The 23,352-nt window shown below is 36.4% G+C and overlaps 1 protein-coding gene across 1 annotated transcript; it reads right to left on the bottom strand.

Moving 5' to 3' along the window:
* Window positions 1-20,656: 20,656 nt before the first annotated feature.
* lratd2b (LRAT domain containing 2b) lies at window positions 20,657-23,037 on the bottom strand. The gene has a single exon (XM_053493700.1). The coding sequence runs from the start codon at window positions 22,568-22,570 to the stop codon at window positions 21,728-21,730; it is 843 nt and encodes a 280-aa protein (XP_053349675.1). The 5' UTR covers window positions 22,571-23,037; the 3' UTR covers window positions 20,657-21,727.
* Between the last annotated feature and the right edge of the window lie 315 nt (window positions 23,038-23,352).

Below are 23,352 nucleotides of genomic sequence, written 5' to 3'. Positions count from 1 at the left end.
AAAAATTTACATTTAAAGATCCAAAGATTCAAAGATTTAAATAACTTTATTAATCCCAGAGGGAAATTGCTTATGCTCGGTTACAGGTGCTCACAGTTGTTAACCAAAAAAAGGTAATAAAGAATAAAGATAATAAATAATAATAATCTTTTTAAAAAACAAAGTTCTTAAAACAGTAAGTACCATCAGAATATGATTCAAGGCCACTTGTAAGTATTGCACAGTAATCTAGTATATTTATGTAATATTGTATTATTATATATAATCTTGTACTACATATTTAATTTTGTATTACATATATTCCTTTTAGAAGTTATGTTTTTTGTGTTAGTTTGGACTCTGGTTACAGTTCAAGAAAACTGGTTGTTGCATAAGTCATACAAGGGCATTTTTTTAAGTACAAGAGTTAGAAAGTAGCACAGCAATTTTTCTTTTGTTTTTGTTTTATCATAAAAACATCTTTGGTAGCAAATAGGACATTATTTTGTCTTTTGTTTTGTATTTACAGAGCAACTGCGTAGTATTTTTTGGTTTTAATTTTGCTTCATAATGTTAAAAGTAACGCAGAAGGAAAAATAGAACCATTAACACATCAGTACAATTATTGAGTCATCAGTACATTTGGACTGTACAATGGCAGTTTAGCCAGAAGAGGGAGACACGGACTGTACAGTATCTGTTATAAATAAATAAATATTACCTATTTTACCTAATAAGCACCTCTGCTACATTTTAGAATATTAACAGTTTATTTTTAAATAAATTTTAGCAGTTAAAAAGTGAAACCAATATATAATATAGATTAATTACACACAGATTGATATATAATATATCTTTTAATTTTAATATTACTCTAGACAAATAGAAATAAAAGATTTTTGAACCAGAAATGTTGGACTACTAAAAAAGTATGAACATGTACGGCAGCACTCAATACTGGTCCGGGCTCCTTCGCATGAATTACTGCAGCAATGCATTGAGTCGACCATGAACTCCTCTGTATACAGTACCAGAGTATTCTGAAGGCAAATGTGAGGCCATCTGTCCAACAGATAAACCTTGGTTGAAATTAGGTCATGCAATAAGACAATGATCTGAACCTCGGCCAGAATTTACATTTACGTTTGGATCATTCAACTGTTTTACTGCAGCTAGGAGTCTAATCACTGTACTGTGCCTGAAGTCTCCTGTAAATGCCCCTCGGTTTTTACATCTTTATTGATGAGAAAGTGCCAGTTTGACTTGAACACCCTTCATATGCATGTGTTTATGTGTGTGTGTGTGTGTGTGTGTGTATGTGTGTGTGTAAGCTTCAATATACTGTGTTGAAGTCATACTATATATACTGACTTTACCAGTTAGCTCCACTTCCAAATTCATAAACACTACCCACTGTGGCAGGAGTGTCATTGGTTAAATTCTCAGTCACCCTTGTTGTGTACAGGCTCTTTGTTTACACTGAGGTCCAAACCATGTACTGAGATGAAACTAGGTGAAGCTAATCTTTTAATAATCTTACATCAGTTTGGCTCTAATAGGATTTCAGGGACTTGGTTCGCTCTTGCCTTGCTGCTCCATTTACGCAGAACAGTACTTAGATTAAAACACCCCGGAATAATGAACAGAACATTGTTTTGTTTTTTTTCTTGGACAAACTTATTGAAAGTGTAATATCAGTTGCCATTATTTTAGACTTACTATTAACATCTAGCAGCATTATGTGAATCTGTATTCAATGGATACAATGATATTTAGAGAGAGAAAGATGTAGAGCCGGGCTGTGTAAACAATGCAGTGAGTCCCTGGAATAAGATCACGTGTAAGACAACAATCTCAGCATAACTGGTAATTACCAGACGAAACATCAAACTCTTCTTATCTTTATACAGACTGGGTCTAACTGTTACAATGACTAGTTGAAAGGAAAAGATGATAATTACCCAGGATGCTTATTTGGATGTCATTATATGGTCTTTTATGGCTTTAGGAACCTGGCACTGGCTAACAAGAGTAAGTTTTATTATTTTATTTCAGTGTTACTACTAATTGTTACTCCTGGATGTTACTCGCTCCTATGTTACAACAACCATAAATAAACATTAAAGCACCTTCTGATTCCTAAAGTGCCTTTGTAACCTCCGTCCTACAGGAAATGAGACAAGCATAGTGGTACACATACACACACACACACACACACCTACTACATAAATGACACCATAAATTCCTTTCATTAATCTAGAAACATTTAATATGTGGGATAGTGGTTTAGATTTCCCTGATGCAAATGTCCAGAGACCAAGGTTGGAGTAAGTTATCATTTGTGCATTTTTTGAAGAACAAGAGAAGAGGAGTATGATAAACAGAGCAAGTTATTTGCTAGACCTAAGCAGAAGGAGTCCTCCCTTCAAATAGTGGGGAATTCAAAAAATCTTTCTCCTCTTAGAACATGACCTTTATCCTAGCAAGCAACCCATACCAAGTTTTCATCTTAAATGAGACTTATTTAGCAAAATTCACAATTTAGTAATTTTTAGACATTAAGATGAGTGTTCAGTGTGAATTTTCTGTTGTTTTTGTTTTTTTTATATCCATTTTTGCATTGGCTTGAACCTAAACAAGCCAGTGAGATTTGTCCTTTATTGTTACATCGCATGAGAAGACATCCTCCCCTAGTTTTTTGCTTATTAAAAACAAGTAAACAATCAATTGTTTCAAGTACAATTGCCCAAAAAATATAAGTTTACTGTAAATGCACATTGTCTCAAGAGACCCAGACAAATTCTAGAATTTTACAATTTAAATTTCATGTATAACACACACACACAATATAATACGTATCTAAGCACATATTACATATGCACTTCTTGTTTTGATGCCAAGCGTCACGTGATCACAACTGGGCCAGTGTTTTTTCTTTCTCTTGCGATGCAGAAGTGGGTGATCTTCCCTGCTTAGTGCGCGTCTCTCACTAGTCTAATCAACATTTTTCTCTCTCTCTCTCTCTCTCTCTTTCTCTTGTCTTTAGTGTGTGTGTGTTTGTGAATTGACACGGTGTCACGCGCACACACACACATAACGACAGACACAAACACACACACACAGCGCCTGCGTGCATAAACGGAAATACTTATCTATCGGGATTTATTTTTACTTTTTTTAAAGCTGAAGTGCAGGTTAATTTGTTTATTTTTACTTAATATTTTCTATTAATTATTTTTATGTATTTATTTTTTGGGGGTGTGAAACAAATAATTTGAGTTTCCATTATTTCTTATGGGAAAATTTAATTTGGTTTACGAGTGTTTTGGAATACGAGCCTGCTTCTGGAAGGTTTCACTGTACTAGGGTTATTTAAAAGAAAAAAAAAAGAATGGCTAAAATGCTCTAAACTTTAATTGTGACAAAGCAATATTTTTCACGGTTTGGTAAGTACAGCATCATAATACAGTGATTTACAATTTTAAGTTTTAAAGAGATGAAACAATAAGAGCCATGGGTCAGTTTTAAAAGCATCTAAGAAGTTGCAAGGAAGCAGGGAAATTTGGAGCAGGGACACACACAATATCCTACAGGGTAAATCAAAGAGAGGAGGGCTAACGTGTGTCACATCGATGATCCTCAGCTGGGAAGAAGTCAGTTACAGCGCTCCTTACCCTGTCAGAGTCTGACACAACTGACAGCATGCAAGTCTACTCTAAAGACCATTACTGTTTTCTCTTATCTTCTTTGTTTTTGTGAATACAACCTTCTAACATTCTAATTGGGTAGTTTCTTGTATTTTCTGTAACTGTTTTATGCTGAACGTCACATGATCATACACATAATTCATTTAATAACAGCAGCTCTGCTCTCTGCAATCCAAATAAAATGATAAACAAAGGTTTATATTAATGACCTTATTCTGATACATATATATTTTTTCTATAAACATTAACAACTCATTCACATGAATTTGTATAGCATATTCTCCATGTTGTCTAAAACAAATAACAAACAAAAACTTGTTATTTAACAAAGAAAGATGTATATTAGTTTAGATGGCTATGTTCATGAGACATTTGTTTGGCATTTATGGAAGGAGTCTCCAGGTTCAGCAGATAAACTCAGGGCACAAAACAGGGTACACTCAGGATGGGGTGTCAACTCATTATACCCCATGCAGCACACACATTCATACACTATGGACAGTTTGTAAACACCAATAAGGCCGCAGTGCATGTCTCTAGACTGTGTAGACACCGGAGGAAACTCTGACCAGTCTGTGGCTACACAGCCCAATTCAATTTCAATTCAATTCAATTCAATTCAATTTTATTTGTATAGCGCTTTTAACGATTTACATTATCACAAAGCAGCTTTACACAATCAAAAGAATTGCCCCATGAACGGCAAGCTGTGACGCACTGTGAGCTGTAACATATTTAACTAATTTTATGTCACATACACAGTCATGCAAAGGAATGAAATTCTTATACGACTGCTGAGGCCTAAAAAAAAATAAATAAGAAAAGTAAGAGTTTTCAATAAGAATCTAAAAATTAAATGAGATAAAAAAATAGAAATATATCAAAACTAGGGCGGCGACTTTAACGCGTTAATTTAGATTAATTAATTACACAAAAATAACGCGTTTGATTTTTTTACGCATTTTAATCGCACTTATTTTTGCACTGCGGAACGTTTCTCACTGGATGAGTTTCGGCGGACCGATTATACTGGAGCACCAACTAGCGTTCAGACAAAAACAAACCACAGTGAACATGGACAACTGTGAACATGCAAGCTATGCAACAAGGAATTTGCATATCACCGCAGCACATCAAGCCTCAAGTATCACCTCAATGCTAAACATATAGAGTTGAAGAGTCATTATTCAATGGCTAAAAATCCATATGAAAAAACGTACTTCTCACTGTTCTCAGGTCAAATATTTATATGCGATTAATTTCGATTAATTAATTACAAAGCCTCTAATTAATTAGATAATTTTTTTAATTGAGTCCCTGACCTAATAAAAACATAGTAAAACTTTTGGCTGTAAAAAAAAATCATAAATTTACATTATGTGCAAATAATAAAATAATAAAAATAAATTCAAATATTAACAGATACATAGGCAGATATTAACAACTGCATATCAGGATCACCCCAGAAGACCTATGATTTTGGAAATCCTCAAACCTGCCTTTTTAGTCATCACAACCTGCCTCAATTCCTGCTTTCTGTTTCACCCAAATGAGGATGGGCTCCCTGTTGAGTCTGGTTCCTCTCAAGGTTTCTTCCTATTTCCATCTCAGAGAGTTTTTCCTTGCCACTGTCGCCCTCGGCTTGCTCATCAGGGACTATCTGACCATTTTGATTCATACACATTTACATTTCATACAAACTTAAATAGTTCTTTTGATTGTGTAAAGCTGCTTTGCGAAAATGACAATTGTTAAAAGCGCTATACAAATAAAATTGAATTGAACTTGATCTTGTTAAAGTTTTTTAGATCTTTATGCTTGCCCATTTTTCCTGCTTCTTACACATCGGCTTCAAGACATCGACTGACTGTTCTGTTGCTGCCCAATATATCCCACCTCTTGACAGATGTCGATGTAAAAAGATAATCAATCTTATACACTTTACATGTGACTGCTTTTTTTTCTGATCAGTATAAATTCCTTCTATAACTGTGCAGTTGTATAACAGAAACAACTTTTAGTTCAACACATGAGGTAGTTAGCTGTACACTGGTAGAGACTTGGGTACAAAATTGATTGAATTAATGTCAGTCTATGTAATGCACAGTTCACAGTGCTCCTTATGTAATTACCTACATGCAATTAAACAAATGTCTTTCTTTCCCCATGAAAGCACTTTATTTATTGCACAATGGTGTTTATTGGATAGGATTTCAAATTTATTTTATTCTACTATACTGTAAAATTGAGAAACACAGAAAATTTTTGTCTTGTTCAATCTGGCACTTACTGTTAGTGAAGCTAATAAACTGAGAAAACTTTCAGATAAGTGAAAAATAGTCTTTATTACTAGATATCTTGATTAAGTGCTTTTAAACATAAAAATGAGCTGTATGACTGAAAACATATCGAAGGAGATTTTGAGAAAAAATGATCTGTTTTCGATTGCTAAATGTTTCATGAATCAACATGTGAAAAATAATTGTGCAAATCAGGTCACACTAAACAGATCACTTCTCACTTTGCCGAGATCCAGCAAATTTTTATTGTTGGATGCCTAAAATTAAACACTTGCTATGACTTGCTAATTCTAGGAGATAAACGTGCAAGAAATTATTAAAAAAAAAACTTATTAACCATTTTTTATGTGATAAAATTATTATAACTATACAGTATTTTGGAACATTGTACCAAAAATAAGTGCATGTGTTATACATCTATATAGATTTTTTATACATATGAAATTGCATCCATTGTGGTTCTTTTCTGTAGCTAAGCAGAAGTTAGTCAGATGGGAAACATGAGGTGCTGAGATGTGAAAGAGGGATTAGATAAGGTTTGGGATTTCACACAAAAGCATGAGACCACTGTCTTAAGATGAAAAAAAAGAGAGTGGATTAAAGAGCCTCTTTGATGCTTGTGAGAACAGTAAGAAAGGTGTGGATGTCATGAAAGAATACATATAATTTTTCCCCAAGACACTTTATAGTGCAAACTGTGCATACATGCGACATGCCACACACTGGTGAAAGAGAAAAGCTTATAAAAGATGTTTTATTGCTTGAAGTGTAATTTTCACCTTTTCTATTGCTCTGTGCAAGGATTTGTGAGGAAAGTGTGATATTGACTCTGGTACATTTCATGATAAAACCTTTATGGATACTAATGCAATTCACACCCAAGCAGTGGGGGCTTAATAGTTACAGTATGTATGTTACTGTACCATATATATATATATATATATATATATATATATATATATATATATATATATATATATATATTTATTTTATTTTTTTTTGTGAGTGTGTGTGTGTGTGTGTGTGTGTGTGTGTGTGTGTGTGCTATGTATATACTGTGTATATTTGTATATTTTTACATATATATGGGTCTCAGTGTTAGGAAAAATACAACCTCAGACAAATAACATATTACTTTTTCCACCTTAACACGCACACACACATGATTCAGTAGCTTGTACACCCACCTTTAGCAGTAATAACTTGAAGTAATATTTTTCTGTATGAATTTATCATCATTGTCTTTCACATCACTGTAGAGAAATTTTGGCCCATTTTTTTTTACAATATTGTTTTAGTTCACTTAGGCAATGTTCAGTTCATTCTGAGCGACTTTGGGGAGTCGCTTGTGCACAGCTCTCGTAAGTTCCCACCACAGCATTTCAACTAGATTGATATATCTGGCAATATATATATATATATAAGGAGGACATCTGTAGAATGAGAGGAGAGGTAATTCGACATTGGATTGCCAATACAGACTGAGGTCTTGGTTAGAAAGTCCATAATCCAACTGCATATAGAGGTGCTGATGCTCATTTTCACTTGTTTGAGGGCCATAACATTGTCTATACATGTCACTATGATCCAGCACAGAAGATGTGTCAGTACAAGAGTAAGTTGGGCAAAAACACTGAACATGCTTCCTGACCCCAGCTCCCTGATCAGTTGGTCCATGCAAATAAAAAAATGTCACTGCGATTTGCTAAAAAGTGTATTCACCCAGAAAGCTTGGTTAAAAAAAAATGACATCGCACCTTGCTGATGCTGTTAAAAGAAGCTTATTTTGAGATCCAGGGTGGCATTTACCTGTTCCTAAAAAATTATGTCATTTATATTAATCTCTAATCACAGTAATTTAGATTGTCTCCATAAAAAAATAATGTCATCCTTAGGAGAAGGATATTGCCTGTGGTTTGTTACTATGAATCTGGGTAGTAATGAAACATGTAGTGTATGTATAACTGAAACTAGTCACTATCCTGGGATGTAAATTACATTTTCCTCCACCTGGCTGACAAATATTTTATCATATATACTGGGAGTTAACATCTAATGAATGGTGCCCTGTGAGGAACCGCTGTCCATATTTAGGGTAAATTCTCTTACCTCGCACTCAGTGTTACCAGAACAGGCTGCAGGTTCACTTTATACCTGACCAAAATAAAGCCACTGCTGCGGATAAATGAATGAATATTAATAGCAAATACAAACGTCCATTTATTACCATTGAATCCCAGCCATGGGCAATACTTTTGGGGCATTTTTGTGCATATACCATAAGTAAATCTGTTACACTATTAATGAAATCCTCAGCCATATTTAGAGTTGGAGGTGTGGCCAAAATGTCTGTTTCTCTAAATAGTAACAGTAATGCTGAAAACCTCCACTAATTTTACACACAACCAAGTAAAAAAGCAATAAAATGTAATTAATTTATTAATTAAATTAGTAAATTTCAATGCATTTAAATTACTTACACCATTACGTAAAACCTTGTACTTCCAGGGTCAAGGGTTTGATTCCTGCCTTTTGTCTGTGTGCATGGAGTTCGCATGTTCTCCCCGTACTTGGGGGTTTTCTCTGGGTACTCCGGTTTCCTCTCACAGCCCAAAGATTACTTTAACCATGCAGATTAGGTTAATTGGTGGTTGAAATTGCCTGTACTGTGCACTGTGTGTGGGTGTACTCCACCTTGTGTCCTGGGATAGGCTCCAGGCCCCCCGCGACCCTGTATATTCACATTTGCATTTACATTTGGGCATTTGGCAGACGCTCTTATCCAGAGCGACTTACATTTTTATCTCCTTACACATCTGAGCAGTTGAGGGTTAAGGGCCTTGCTCAAGGGCCCAACAGTGGCAACTTGGTGGTTGTGGGGTTTGAACCTGGGATCTTCCGAACCGTAGTCCAATGCCTTAACCACTGAGCAACCCCTGGCCCTGTATACAGGATAAAGTGGCATATCGGTGATAAGTAAGTGAGTAAAGTGAGTGAAATCATAATTGAAAGCTTTAAACATAAACCATTTTGTGTTTTTTTACACTAAACTAAAATTTTTATGGCTGTAAAGACTACTGTTATATGACTTGGCTTCTGAGTAAGCGGCATTTCAGAACTAAAACTTATTCTTAATAGTCTAAGTGTAAGTAGTAAGTGACATAATTTAATTATTAACCTTAAAACCGGTCTGAACTATACATCTATGTGTTAAATTTGGTGTTTCAAAGTTTTCAGTCTGAGTATCTACCACAACTAGACTTTTAATTTAAAATAAAGCAGTTTTTTACAAGTACTTATTCTATGTGACATAGTTTCTGCTCTAAAATTGATCTCAAGATTGATGCAAAAACAGTTGTCAATTTTTATTTTATTTCATTTTTTCAGTCCCAATAATCTTGATGTGTTGCAGGAGGAGTTGTGACTGCCAAGGAAATCCTGGAAGCTACACCTCGCCTGATAACAATGTTTACAGGAACAGAATGTTATTCTGGAGGATGAGGGGTTTCGAAATAGACTTGTCTTAAAACATTATGCAGTAACATCTATTATAGAAGTAATACATTGCCCTAGTACATAATTCTGTTACAATATAAATAATACATTGTTTTACCCCAGTGTATAGTCGGTTATGTTTGACCGTAGCGCTTGGTGTAGGAGGGATACTAGTGGTATTAATGTATTAATTTAAAAAGCAGTTTAGATATAAACCCTTTAATCATAAACCTGCATGACCAAGCATTGCTCTAAACAACCTTAGGTTCAATATTTCTGCAAAGTCACTTACTCTGTCTAAGCTACCAGACTTCCTTTGCAAGCCTTTATCATTGTTATAAGTGTTCCCCTGCACTCGAGAGGAAGGGCGGAGAATTTCCCTTTGCTGTCTCTTACTGGCTTTCGTTTGCTTTAACTTGTAAAATAACATTATGAGGTAAAAAAGACAACTATTTTAAGCTGAAACAAGCATCCGTGATACAATATAAAATAAGAATTAAAAAACTTTTTTTTTATTATATAGTTTTTAAAATGTATAGAAGTTGAAGCTTACTGAAAGCTTATTAATACAAAGACATGATCACAACAACAACAATGCTTTCTATTCCAAAAAATTGATTAATTTAATGAGTGACAAATCATTTGGAGAGGTCAGCGAGTGATTAAATCAATAGATGAGCATTGTATGGGTTTTTTATTTGTCTTTTTATATTCATTTTTGCATTTTTAGTAACTGCTTTATCCTGGGAATGCTTCATTTAAATTATTTTAATCTGCCTTCAGGCTCTACACTAAAAGCAAAAACCTGTGCCACACAAAAGGGATCAATCAACAACTACAGCCATGATCAAAAGTATTGAGAATGACTTGGCAAAGTTTGTTGCCTCAATGTTTTTAGATATTTTTTTTGTCAGATGTTCTATAGTACAGTGAAGTACAATTAAAAGCATTTCAAAAGTCTCAAAGGTTTTTTATTGACAATTTACATTGCGTTTATGCAAAAAGTCAATATTTGCAGTGTTGATCCTTCTTTTTCAAGATCTCTGCAACCCCGCCCTGGCTTGCTGTCAATCAACTTCTGGGCCACATCCTGACTGATTACAGCCTATTCTTGCATAATCAGTGCTTGTCAGAATTTGTGGGTTTTTGTTTGTCCATCCACCTCGTAAGGACTGACCACAATTTCTTAATGGGATTAAGGGGGAGTTTCCCGGCCATGGACTCAAAATTTCAAAAGTCATCTAGTTATCACTTTTGCCTTATGGCAAGGTGCTCCATCATGCTGGAAAAGTCATTGTTTGTCAACAAACTGTTCCCAGATGATAAGTTGAAGTTGCTCTCGGAGAATGTTTTTGTACCATTCTTTATTCATGGCTGTGTTCATAGGCAAAATTGTTAGTTGATCCCTTTGATGAGAAGCATCCCACATATGGATGGTCTCAGAATGCTTTACTGTTTGCATGACACAGGACTGATGACTGAACATCTGACAAAATTTCAAACAACATTGAAAAGAGAGGTTATACATACTGTATCTACAATATATATTATAAATATCTTATTATTTGTGTCATTCTCAAAACTTTTGGCAAGAGCTATTGGTCCACACAATTAAGCTTTTAACTGACATCCATGTTTTCTTACTGGTTTTTCTTACAATGACAATTGTTAAAAGTGCTATACAAATAAAAAAACTGGAATCAAAATTACACAATTTATTTCCCTTCTTATCTAGTTTGTATAGTATATTTAAAATATCCAAGTCCGTAAGTGGGTGTGTGCACCCTTAAATGGCTAGAGGTTGAAGTTCCCATCAGCATACATTCACATACAGTACAGCAATGATCGTTGTGGTGTGAAATCATAGTTCATTGTGGCCCACCATCATTTAGCAATGAGTGGATGGATTAATATGTTTAAATGTAAGAGCCTTGCTTTTGTTACATTGTGGATTCATGTTGTTCTTTTCTGCCTTTAAAGCGCTGAATCACTGAGGGCCCGGGGTGCTTTTCTTTCACTAATGGCTTCTGACAGCAATGCCAGTGCACGGTTTAGCAGAAAGAGCTGATGTGTATGAATTTCCAAGGTTGGATTTCCATTCAAATTGAATTTCAACCCAGTCTTGAACAGTAATATTACTGACACTGTAAAAAAAAAAAAAAAAACTACATACAGCTAGTTACATTACGGTAAATACAGTAGAATTTATTTGTAATTCTTATCAGTCATTGGTTAATAAGCTTTTTTTATATTGCTAAATCACTTATCACTATACAGTATTAGATTTTCATATGCTGTGATTGAGAGACGTCACTGTCCTAAGAAATGCTGGCTTCAAGTTTTTATATATTTTTGGTCCATCCACGTGCCATCTGGCACATACTCTCTACTCTGGAGATATACAGTATCTGTCATTTCTGTGGCAGTTATTTAAAGGGACGGTTTGCCAGATTGATGCCTACACTATCGGGCAATTTGGAAACGCCGATTAGCCCAACCTGCATGTTTTTGGACTGTGAGAGAAAACCAGAGGAAACCCACCAAGCACAGGAAGAGCATGCACACAGACCCCGAGGCGGGAATCGAACCCAGACCCTGAAGGTGCAAGTGCTAAGCACTAAGGAATCATGCCGCCTTTCATTATTTATGTTGGTTTAATCACTGTACAAATACTAAACAAAAAAAAACTACATACAGCTAGCTACATTAAGGTAATCATAGGGTACCACATAGGGAATCTGGACTCTGTGATTTTTCCTGTTGTACATGCCAAAAATGTACTTTTACAAAATCTTTACAAATGTTTAACCACTTTATCTACTTGGTGTTTAAGAAAGCAAAGGCAAAATCCTATGACTTGGATTAAGAACCACTCTTGTACCGTGACAGTGTTTCTAATGACTATAGTACTAAAGATTTTACAAACTGTTTCAGGTGCTGAGAGTCTAATAGTTATCTAAGAATGATGATATCATTTTAGCATTGTGCAAATAAAGAGATCAAAATGTAGTTTTATTTATTAAACGAAGGCAGCTTGTCAGTTTAATTTTATTTTTCCATATTGTTCTGCAATCTGATCCAAGCAATAAACTTTACGATCGTAATTGAATCCAAAGGAAAACTGTTTGTATTTGTCATTCTGTTCCGCTTTCTAGTAATTCAATTTGTGGGCTGTAATCCATTCGTATTTATAGGATGACAGCTTTTTACACTGCTTGAATCAGCTTTTAACCCAGTGCAGAAAGGAATGGAAAATTATTTGTACATAATAAGTGTAAGTTATAATGATAACTTGAAGAGAAAGGTATAATTATACAGTATACTTTATAATTGACTACAAGAAGTTATTTCCTTAGAAAATCATAGACAAAGATTATCATTCAATGTCATATTTAGTGGCATGCTTAGATCTTAAATAGAATGATTTGAATTTTAGGACTTGCCATGTCCACACACAATCAGGCACTGAGCGTGTGAGAGCACTCTAATTCGAAACAGGTGCCTGTCAAAGGATTAGTCCTATTGTGTTGAAGAGAATCCGTTCACAGGTTCAGCAAATCCCTGAAGCAAATACGGGCTCTTTCTCATCTGAAATGGAATTAGATATGACCAAAAAAATCATCAAGACAATAAAGCTTTTTATTCCTCTTTTCATAATTAGCATAATGTTATTGAAAGGGATCCTTTTATTTCCACCACGATTCATTATCACAATCATTCCTTTGAATTTCATGGTATCAATTCACACAGCTTCATCAATGGTTCTCACTTCATACAGTATAAATTCATGTATAATTTATTATCATTTATTAAATATTTTTTATTATGGATTATATTATTGTTAAAAAATCAAACATTTAACAAATACATTTTACTCTACCATAATATTACTCCTGTGTCAGGAATAAGATCTGCTCTGTGATTCATAATCAGATTATAACTATCAAAAACCGGTAGAAATAAATAACATATTTGACTAATTTTTCCCCTTATCATTGTTAAATGCTGCGTTTAGATTACATAAACCTTCCGTCCTCTCAGTCGTCTCTGCGTGGGACTCTACAGGGCAAATACTTTTAATGTTTCAATGAACATAACGACAGGTGAGCAAGTGCATCTTAGTGCTTAAAACACAACAGGCAGTGGAAGATGACATTTTTTTTTGTTTCCTCGGGGTAATCTGGTTTCCTCCCACAGTCCAAAGACATGCATATTAGGCTAAACGAGATTCCCCAAATCGCTCATAATGTGTGTGTGTGTGTGTGCCCTGCGATAGATTGGCACCCCGTCAAAGGTGTACCCCGCCTTGTGCCCTAAGTCTCCTGGGATAGGCTCCAGGCCCCTGCGACCCTGAAAACATGATAAAGCGGTATAGACCATAGTGAGAGAGAATAGTGGATGGAAGAAGGTTTTTTGAGAACACACAAGAAGACTTGATTGATGTTAATAGAAGATGGTGTGGGATGTTTCTGAAGGCTTGCCTGTGATCTGCACATGACAATTTTATCCCTGGAATAACCAATCACTCAGAATTTCCCTGAGAATTAATGTGCACAGCTACCGAACTGTAAGAATGCACAACTGCGATTTCCAGTCAAGGAACACTTTACTTCCTCGTTTCCTCAAGAGGCAGGAATGTAGGCTTAGCAGGCAAGAAAGCTGATTAAAAGAGACTACTACTGTATATAACCCATCTAAACCAATTGTTGGGGCAGGATCTGTAAAGAGCCGCAATTCCTTTGGGTTGACAAATCATTCTAATAAAAACTAATTCCATTCTGTTTTAATGAAGCAAGGGTCAGCCAGAGAAAAAAGCTATACACTAAGGTGATGAACAGACACAAGAGATTGGATATAAACAGTAGGAAATAAAAAAATGAAATGGGATTCATGGATGAATAACAGAGTGATGATGAAATCATCAGAACAATCATACTCTCTTCTGCTAGCCAGTTCCACGTCGAAATATATTGAGAAAAATAGCATGATCAATGATGCCACAGCAGCGTAAAAATTAAGCTCCTGATGGAGAGAGCAGCACGTCTATAAGGAGCAAGGAGGTCAACACTAAAACCCTTAATGCTGACATTACTTTTGCACACACCATATTACATCTGTTGTACACCAACAGATGTAATATGGTGTGTGCAAAAGTAATGTAACGTGTGTTCAAAAAGTTCAGCGTAGAGTAGCTTATGGGAAAATATTTGATTAGTGAAACTCATTATTTTGACTCGTATTTATTTATTTATTTATTTATTAGATCTTGTGCAATATTGCAATGTGATATTCATGGTTTAGAAAATCTGCTTGTATTTATCTCCAGGTTTAAAAATGTGCTTCAATCGTTTACATTTTCGCACAAAAATACATGGCCGACGTTAAACAACAACTCCTCGGATACATACAACAGACTGGTGTCGCCAAACAAGAGCGCGTCAACGCAATACTACTCTACTGTCCTTGACTGCTGCAGAGAGACTTTCTGAATAAAAACAATTCAAGATTCAAGATTTTAAAAGGACTATTTTACAATCCCAGACTTGGGTCCAGGAGACATTTTGGGCAACACGCTACCTGTTTGACCCTTATGTTAACGCTATGTATATAAAGTAATTGACACAAATGCCTTTTTATTATCGTTGTCATTGTCAAAATTCTAATCTTAAATTAAAAGTAATCTTACAACATACAGTCAACAACTGTCTAGTCATGTTCTGAAGTTTGTACACCCTCTATTAATTCTATGTGTTTTTGTGTAAAAACATAATAAAAACCATCTGACAATATAAGGTCTTAGTATTAAGCAAATAAAACTTTAGACATACAACAACATATAACTTTTTCACTGTGACAATACCAAAGTACCCTCTTCTTGCTTCCACGGAAGGCAGTAAGGGTTAGTTGCAGCAAGGTGCTGCTAATCAACAGCCCTTGATTTGATTGATCATCAGCAGGTGTGCAGACCTTCATAATAGGAGAAGTTTTTCAGACAAGCAGTTTGCTTGTCTGAAACATTCAGGTGTATGGTTATACAATGCCAAGTGGGGAATATATAATCAATGCTCTTAGAGAAGCAGTTGTTTCTACACATCAATCTTGGAATGGGTATAAAAATGGAAGCATTTAGTGCAAGACAGTTTTTCAGTCTTCCCAGGCATGGATGCCCCAGCACATTCACCCCAAGGTCAGGCCAAGAAATACAAAAAAAAAAAAAAAAGATCTACAGACTGTATAGCTCAGATCCTACAGACCTGAGCCGAGCATGTTAAATGTTAAGGAAAGGTTTTTTTTGGAAGAGTTGCCAGGAGAAAGCCTCTTCTGTTTAAAAAGTCATGGAAGCATTTAAGCAAACCACAAGCTTTGGAAGCTAGGGTCAGAGCGCAGGGCGAGCCAGGATACAGCAACCCTGGAGAAGCAACTTGGTAGTGCTGGTGCTTGAACCACGAACCTCCTGATCAGTAACCCAGTAACCCACAGCCTTAAACCAATTGAGCCAACATTGCCCTATACCATGTTTTATGGACAAGTGAGATCAAAGGGGAATTCTTTCATCTACCAGCACCATGTTTGGAAAAAAACAAACAGCAATTCAGAAGAACAAACACCCACTGTCACGCATGGTGAGGAACACTTGATGATTTGGGTTTGTTTTGCCACCACAAGACCTGGGAACCTTGTGGGCAACAGAACAATGATCCAAACATCAGTAAATTTACAACAGGGTGAATTCAAAATAAAAGAATCAAGGTTTTGGAATAGCCTTTTCAAAGTCCAAATCTCAACCCAATTAAAATGCTGTGGCAGGACTTTAAGAGAGCAACTGCCCAAAAACCGGAATGAAATTAAGTAATGTTGTAAAGAATCATGGGCCAAACGTCTTTCAAAATGATGTGAAAGACTAATAAAGGAAATGATCAATTCAAGTTATTGTTGCTAAATGTGGATCTACAAGCTATTGAATCATGAGGTACTTGGCAATACTAATCATGAGTATTGCCAACATGTTTTTTTCCATTTTACACATAGTAAAATGTTGTAATAATTAGTATTACTTATCCAGTTTGTTTGACTTTAAATAAATATGGGACTGCTGTGGAAATGACAAGCAGACCAGAGTAAGATCTCTGCAGCCAAAGGCTACTGAAAGCTATAAACCCTGCTTTTAGACACTGTCGAGACAGGTTATGACAGAGATCTGAGATGTGCCTGTGTTCTGTGTTACTGTGGTCGACAATGTTCTGTATGTGGACTGGATAAAGTTGTGTAAGTGGGTCATTATTGTGTCTTTTACTAAATTCTTTTGCCATTAAACTGTTTTGTTAGTTAAAATGTTAAACATTACATATAAAGTGTACATTTCAGAACAGTTTTTTTGTATCTGATTTAATAAATGGGATCACATACAGTACATACTGTACATACATACATGCATACATACATACATACATTCATGTAGCCCTGAGCAATTCACAAGCAGATTATGAAATTTAGAGGAAGGAACTTTAGACACTAAACCTTAAAGTTCTGCTTTAGAATTGTCATTTACTATTGTCTCATGCAGTAGCACTTGCATACTTATATGAGGATCGACATGATGCAGGCTACTATATAAACAGCTGAATAGTATCCTAAAACCACAAAAAAAAAAAAAAATTGTCAGACTGTTGGACATTCTTCTTCTTTTCAGTATAATACACATTTTCACTACGGTAAGTCCACCTTCATATATACTATACACCACGCTTAAAGGTTACCCAGTGTGAGATTATACTGTACTGTATATAGCAGACAGAAGACACATCTCATTTACATAACCATTTATTGGATAATCCCGTGAAGTGATGCGGCTCTAAGTCAGCATCTATCAAGTTGTTCATTTTAATGGTTTGAAGTTGGCTGCTGTTTTTTTCTTCTTCTTCTTCTCCCAATTTAATGACCTGTTATTTTAGGTGATGAAACACTGGACTGTTTCTTGATTTTTTTCATAGTATCAAAGGCACATAGGGTGGTTTTAAGTAAAAACATGTCTACGTACAATTCCCATTTGTCATGACATTACAAAAAAAACCCCACAGAAATAGCCAAACTAATTAAAGGCCAGTTTACACTGGAAGCATTGTAACTGCAATACTTTCAGTTTCCACCAAATTCTTATTTTAGTTTTTTTTAATATTGCCTTGTACACACTGAATAGACTTGGGTTTTAAAGATGAGTATGAGATAAAAGCTTAAGTAAACACAGGACTCAAACCAAGAGCATATATTCAGAGCTATTAACTGTTTAAACAATCAAATAAACACGATCAACCAGACTTCGCAAGTTCAACTTCCAAGAGTCAAGAGATACTAACCAATCATGGATGTCTGTGAGTTTAAACAAGTTGAAGGCGTAGATAGTGCTTCTGAGTCTGCCTTTGCATGCAACGGTGATGTGTGAACCCAGAGAAATCTCAGATTCTTCATTGAAGTTAAACCATAGTCTATAAACTATGTCATCATTGTGCAAGTGAAGTGTTTGCTCAGTGTCTGCTCTTTATGGATAACCAAAAGCAAATAGATAAACAGTTTAATTATTCACTCAACACCCTCTCATGTCATATTTTTATTAAGCTGTGTTGTAATTACTACTGACCTTGACTCCTACGTTTCCTTGACACAGTTGTACTTCTGGAAATAAAATTATATACTCTTACAACCGTGTACATAGCAGTACTTTTCTGAATTCATACCCGACAAGTTGTGTGTTCCAGTTGCAGTGAGTCATACAGCGACTACCCAGTCTGTCCACAGCACAAGCACTTTCAATACACACAATGTGACTAATACATAGATAAATACAGTATAATTCAAATCAATGTCGTTTTTGCTCAAATGTAATGACTTTTATATGTTCAGTTTATGACTGTTTATTACTGAGCTTTGCTTAAAACACTGAAATGCTTAACAAAAAAATACAAATTAAATGCAGAAAATATAGTCTGAACAATAATTTATATGAAAATATTCTCTACTTCCTGGTTCCCAGACCACCAGCCAAGCCTATTTCAGATCTGTGGGGATTGTATGATCACAAAGTACATATTCACAAAGAGTTGTCATATTAAATTACATTAAAATATAAAGACACCGCTTTGTTGCTCTGCTTGACAATCAAAAATAATTTTATTTGTCTCCCCCGGGTACAGTTGTGTCGAATCAGTCTGAAGCTTTAAAAGGAATGTTGTTTGCACACTGGTGCCAAAAAATGACTTTATCTAAAATGAATGCATATCAACCCATCAGAAATCAGAGCGCTGGCCCAGCAGTGGTTCCCAAAGTGAGGCGCAGGGACCCCAAATGCTCTACAGAGCAAAGCAAGAATAAAGGAATCTTTGTATTTTGCTGGAAAATACCACCTTCATGATATGTCCAAAAGTATTTGGACACCTGGCCTTAACACCAGTATAAGGGTTTTGCTCAAAATGCCAGCACAATGATGAAAGTACCTGACTGTATAGAATGTCTTTGTATGCTGCAGCATTACAATTTCCCTTCACTGGAACCGAAGGACCCAAACCCATTCCAGCAGGACAATGTTTTAGCCATTAGGTATACCATTTGCAAAGTTACTTCTGCTTATTTATTGAGTGATCAGCTGCTTAGATAAATAAATTAGCTGCCTAGATAAATAAAAGTGCATTTGAACAGGTGTTCCTAATAAATGCACATTTATTTATCTAAGCAGCTAATCATGTGGCAGCAGCTGCAATTCTGAAAATGAACGCATATTCGGGTCAGGATCCAAAGTTAATGCTCATATTAAACATCTAAATAGGAAAAAATGTGATCCTAGTGATTTAGTGGCGTGATATGGTTGTTTTCAGATTTCAGAATCTGATGATCTTCTACAGTAATTCACAAAATACAGGATGTTGCATGGCATCTTGTTTATTATAGGCGTCAGAGAATGGTCCGAGTAAACAGGAAGTCCAGAGTAACTCAAATTAACATTCTTTGCAACCGTGATCAACAGAAAATTATCTTATACCTTCACCTGGATAAACCATGACAACAGAAGACATCATATGGCTCCACTCATATCAACCAAAAATGAGAATCTGAGTCCATCATGGATGAGCCTGTTCTTGGCTGTCGGGACTGGAACCCTGTGGTGACTTCTGCTATCGTGGCTCATCCACGTCAGGGCTAAATGTTTGTGCAAGATGTTTTTCTGCTTTCATGGAGATAAAAAGAGTGCGTATTTGAGTTACTACATCCTTCCTGGAAGCTCAGACAAAATCTTTTGTCAACAAGGAAAAAGAGAACCGTCACTAACTTAATGATTTTATGCACCATTCTGAATAAATGCTAAAGAATGTTATGTGTGGGGTTCCTAGAAATTTTTGTAATACTTAAATCAACAAACATGCAACAATCACACTTTAACTAAAGTATACGTGTATATGCATGAACTTGCACTGGTGCTAGATTTCGCTGATTAGATAACTACATGAAAGTGGAGTTCCTTATTAAAGTGAATGGTCAGTGTATAGGCATTACCATATATTACTTTACATTCACATTAAATTGAGGAAAATCCAAAATTTAGTTACTCAAAAACAACAAGCAGGGATATCAATGACAACTGAAATATGATTGATTTTTTTTATCTATATTGTTCAGTAAAGAGTAAATGCATAGAAAGCTTTTTAGGGCTTTAACAAATGAGCAAAATATTACAGTACGTTTTTAAACAATGATTCTAATTTAAAATAGTTGGCTTATCATGAAATAAATCTGTACTGCAGAATTGATTTTTAACAATTAAAGGTGTCATGAGCTGCAGAAACCACAGTGTTAGAAAATGCTCAAAATGCTATTGGTCATATAAAAAAGTGGCTGCATTATAACATTCCTGGTTAAACGAAACACATTTTTAATTGTGCATCAATTCAACAAACACCCGTAATAAATGTACACTGCTGCACGATTGAATTTTTTAAATCACATTGTGATCATTTTGATATTAAACGCATCATTGTGTATTCAAATATTCATATAGACTAGGACCAAATAATTAAAACATAAAATCTCATTAAGTGCATGTTTGTCAATATTTATTAACTCAAAATTCTAAAAAAACAAAAAAAAGACAAACAAAAAACAAACAAAAAAACTTCAATTATTGACAAACTCTACATAAATTGCAGACTATCAGTATAATACCTGTAATAAATTGCACCCTTTTGTGATTAAATAATTTCTCAGGTCTATATAGTGATTTAGATTTTTATGTGATTAATTGCAGCACTATAAAACAATGTATTTTTACAATGTCATGTAAATAATATGTACTTTAGTGTTCACTTTGAAACTGCAATGTACGATATATATCTGTATCACTAGCTCAATTTATTCAAAATATTATTTATTTTCATGGTAAAAAAAGAAAATACATGGTAATTTTATCCATAACAAAGAGAACAGTTCATATGTAGTGTCTTTTCACCTGAAAGTACGGTTTGGTTTTTGATTTGTAAAAAAATAAAATACAATGCTGCTGTTTTTATGGTGTTCTATAAAGAAGGGTGATGTGCAAGCATGTATGGTACTTATCAATCAATTGGCTTGAGGAACACAAAACCTATGATTAATGTCGGCATGTAGTGAATATAAACAAATGTTTTATTGATCCACTGAAATGTGCCATGTAGGTGGCTGTGCTCACACAGATAAGACCATAAAACAAGGTAATAAGTTCAGGAGTCAAAAACTGGCGGATACTGCCTTGCAGGAAACGTTAGCTTTGGTGTATTATTTCAGGGCACTCCTTGAGTGAACTGGGTATCTTTATCATTGTAAATTAATTATCTAGTTTAGAAAGGTTGTGCTGTTGGCACCAGGGTGTACCCCTCTTCGTGCCCTAAGTGTAGGTGCCGGGCCCCCTGCGACCCTACATACAGGATAAGATGTACCCCGCCTTGTACCTCAAGTCTCCTGGGGTAGACCCCGAGCCCCTTGTGACCCTGTATAGAGTTGTCCACATTACTCTGGTTTTAACTTCTCCTCCAAAAACCTGTCCAAAACATGCTACATTTGCCACCTGACCATAACTTTAATAATAACTTTATATATCAGGTGCCATGTGTGATTCTTATGATCGTGAGACCATGAGATATGATGGACTGGTTTGTAGATGTTTTAAGGCTTGGTCATGTACGTCCATATACAATAAGTTGTCCTTATAAAAGATATTTCAGTAAATCAATCACAGCTGCAGTCGCTGTTGACTTCTTCGCTAGAATTCAGATGGTTCGACAGTTCTTGGATCACGGCGGCTCGACCGATCTGGTCATTCCTGCGCTTCTCCATGATGAGATCCTCCAGACTCTGGAACTCCAGGTCGTGGCTCCTCTTCGCAGAGAGATGTAATTTCATCCTGTAAGGCTGCTTGCCGATGCGCAGCTCTCCACCGGTTTTAAATTCGCGCTTGCCAAACCTGCACCACGCAGCAAAGCACTCCGAGTTCCTCCAGCACACACCGCCGTCTTTCACACCTATCTGATCCTGCGCGTTCTTCACCACGACATCCGGATTCAGCGCGCGGAATTTGTACAAGTCGTTCACGATTCGGCCGCGTTTGCCTTGCGCGGCGTCGGAGAGGTGGTCCATTTTAATCTCACTCCTGTGCAGGTGGACCGCCTGGAAGTCTCCGGTGTAAACCACCCAGTGCGGGTACTGACCAGCCGACACGAACTCCACCAAGTCGCCCGGTTTGCATCTGTTCAGCAAGTTCTCACACGACTGCAGCGATCCCGTCTCCGCGGCCGTCCTCTCGTACACGCACTCATCGCGGTAATACACCGCGCACTCCATTTCACGCAGGCTGGCGTAGCCTTCCTCTCCTTCCTCGTCCTCGTCGTCGTCGTCGTCCCCGCCGCCGCCGCCGCCTTTCTCCGCCGGGTGCTCCTCATCCTCGTCGTCGTCGTTGGAGAAAATGTACGAGACTCCGATCCGCGGCCCGCTTTCGTCCTCGTATCCGTTCGGGTCGACTGTAGGAACTTCATCGTAACTTAAATGTGTCAGTTTTTCCACCTGGTTCCCCATCGCGCTCGACTTTTAAAGACAGCAACACTTTCAGGTCACTTCCGTGGAGAGAAAAAAAAAACAGCAACACGCAAAAGATTATCGAGCCGACAGACGGTTCCACACGCGCATGCTGGTCAACACTTCAAAAACTCCAAACGAACACAATGTTTCTTTTTCAAAGCACACGCATGGCTCCTGAGCAGGTGTACTTCACCTGTTCACTTCCGGTTCTGCCTCAAGTCCACAAACCGCGCGGAAAGCGCACAGTAAAGTACTCCACTGTCGGTTATGTAGGCGCTCCAGGAATGTTCACACGTAAAAGTGACTTGCGCGAAAGTTTTGCCCGCTTTTGACGGAAACTAGCCCGTAGGAGTGTGTCCAGGGGACGAGCTGTCTGCTCTGCGCTGTGACGGTTAGTAGTGCGCCCTCAGCGGATTAAACACCCACTAACACTAACTGCACGGCGTCCTGCCACTTAAAGACACAGCGCACCGATTAGTCACTACACACAAACACAAAGTTCACTCATGTAGTCATACATATACACTAACAGTCAAGAGCTGGGACACACGTACACGTCTTAACGACTTTTCCTCAGTATCAGTCAGTTGTTCACAAAGGTTGGCTGTTCCGGAACCGTTCAAGAACAGTAATGTCAAGAAAGGTTTTGTTTCAATGATATATTTACATATAAACAATGATGTTTTATACATTGAAGGACCCGAAATCAAATTCTGTATGTATTTCTGCCTGTCCTTCCAAACAGAATTTGTCACAGCATCACACAAAACTGACAGGAC

Source organism: Clarias gariepinus, chromosome 4, assembly GCF_024256425.1.
Source record: "Clarias gariepinus isolate MV-2021 ecotype Netherlands chromosome 4, CGAR_prim_01v2, whole genome shotgun sequence".
NCBI lineage: Eukaryota > Metazoa > Chordata > Actinopteri > Siluriformes > Clariidae > Clarias > Clarias gariepinus.
This window is presented reverse-complemented; position numbering and strand designations above follow the sequence as displayed.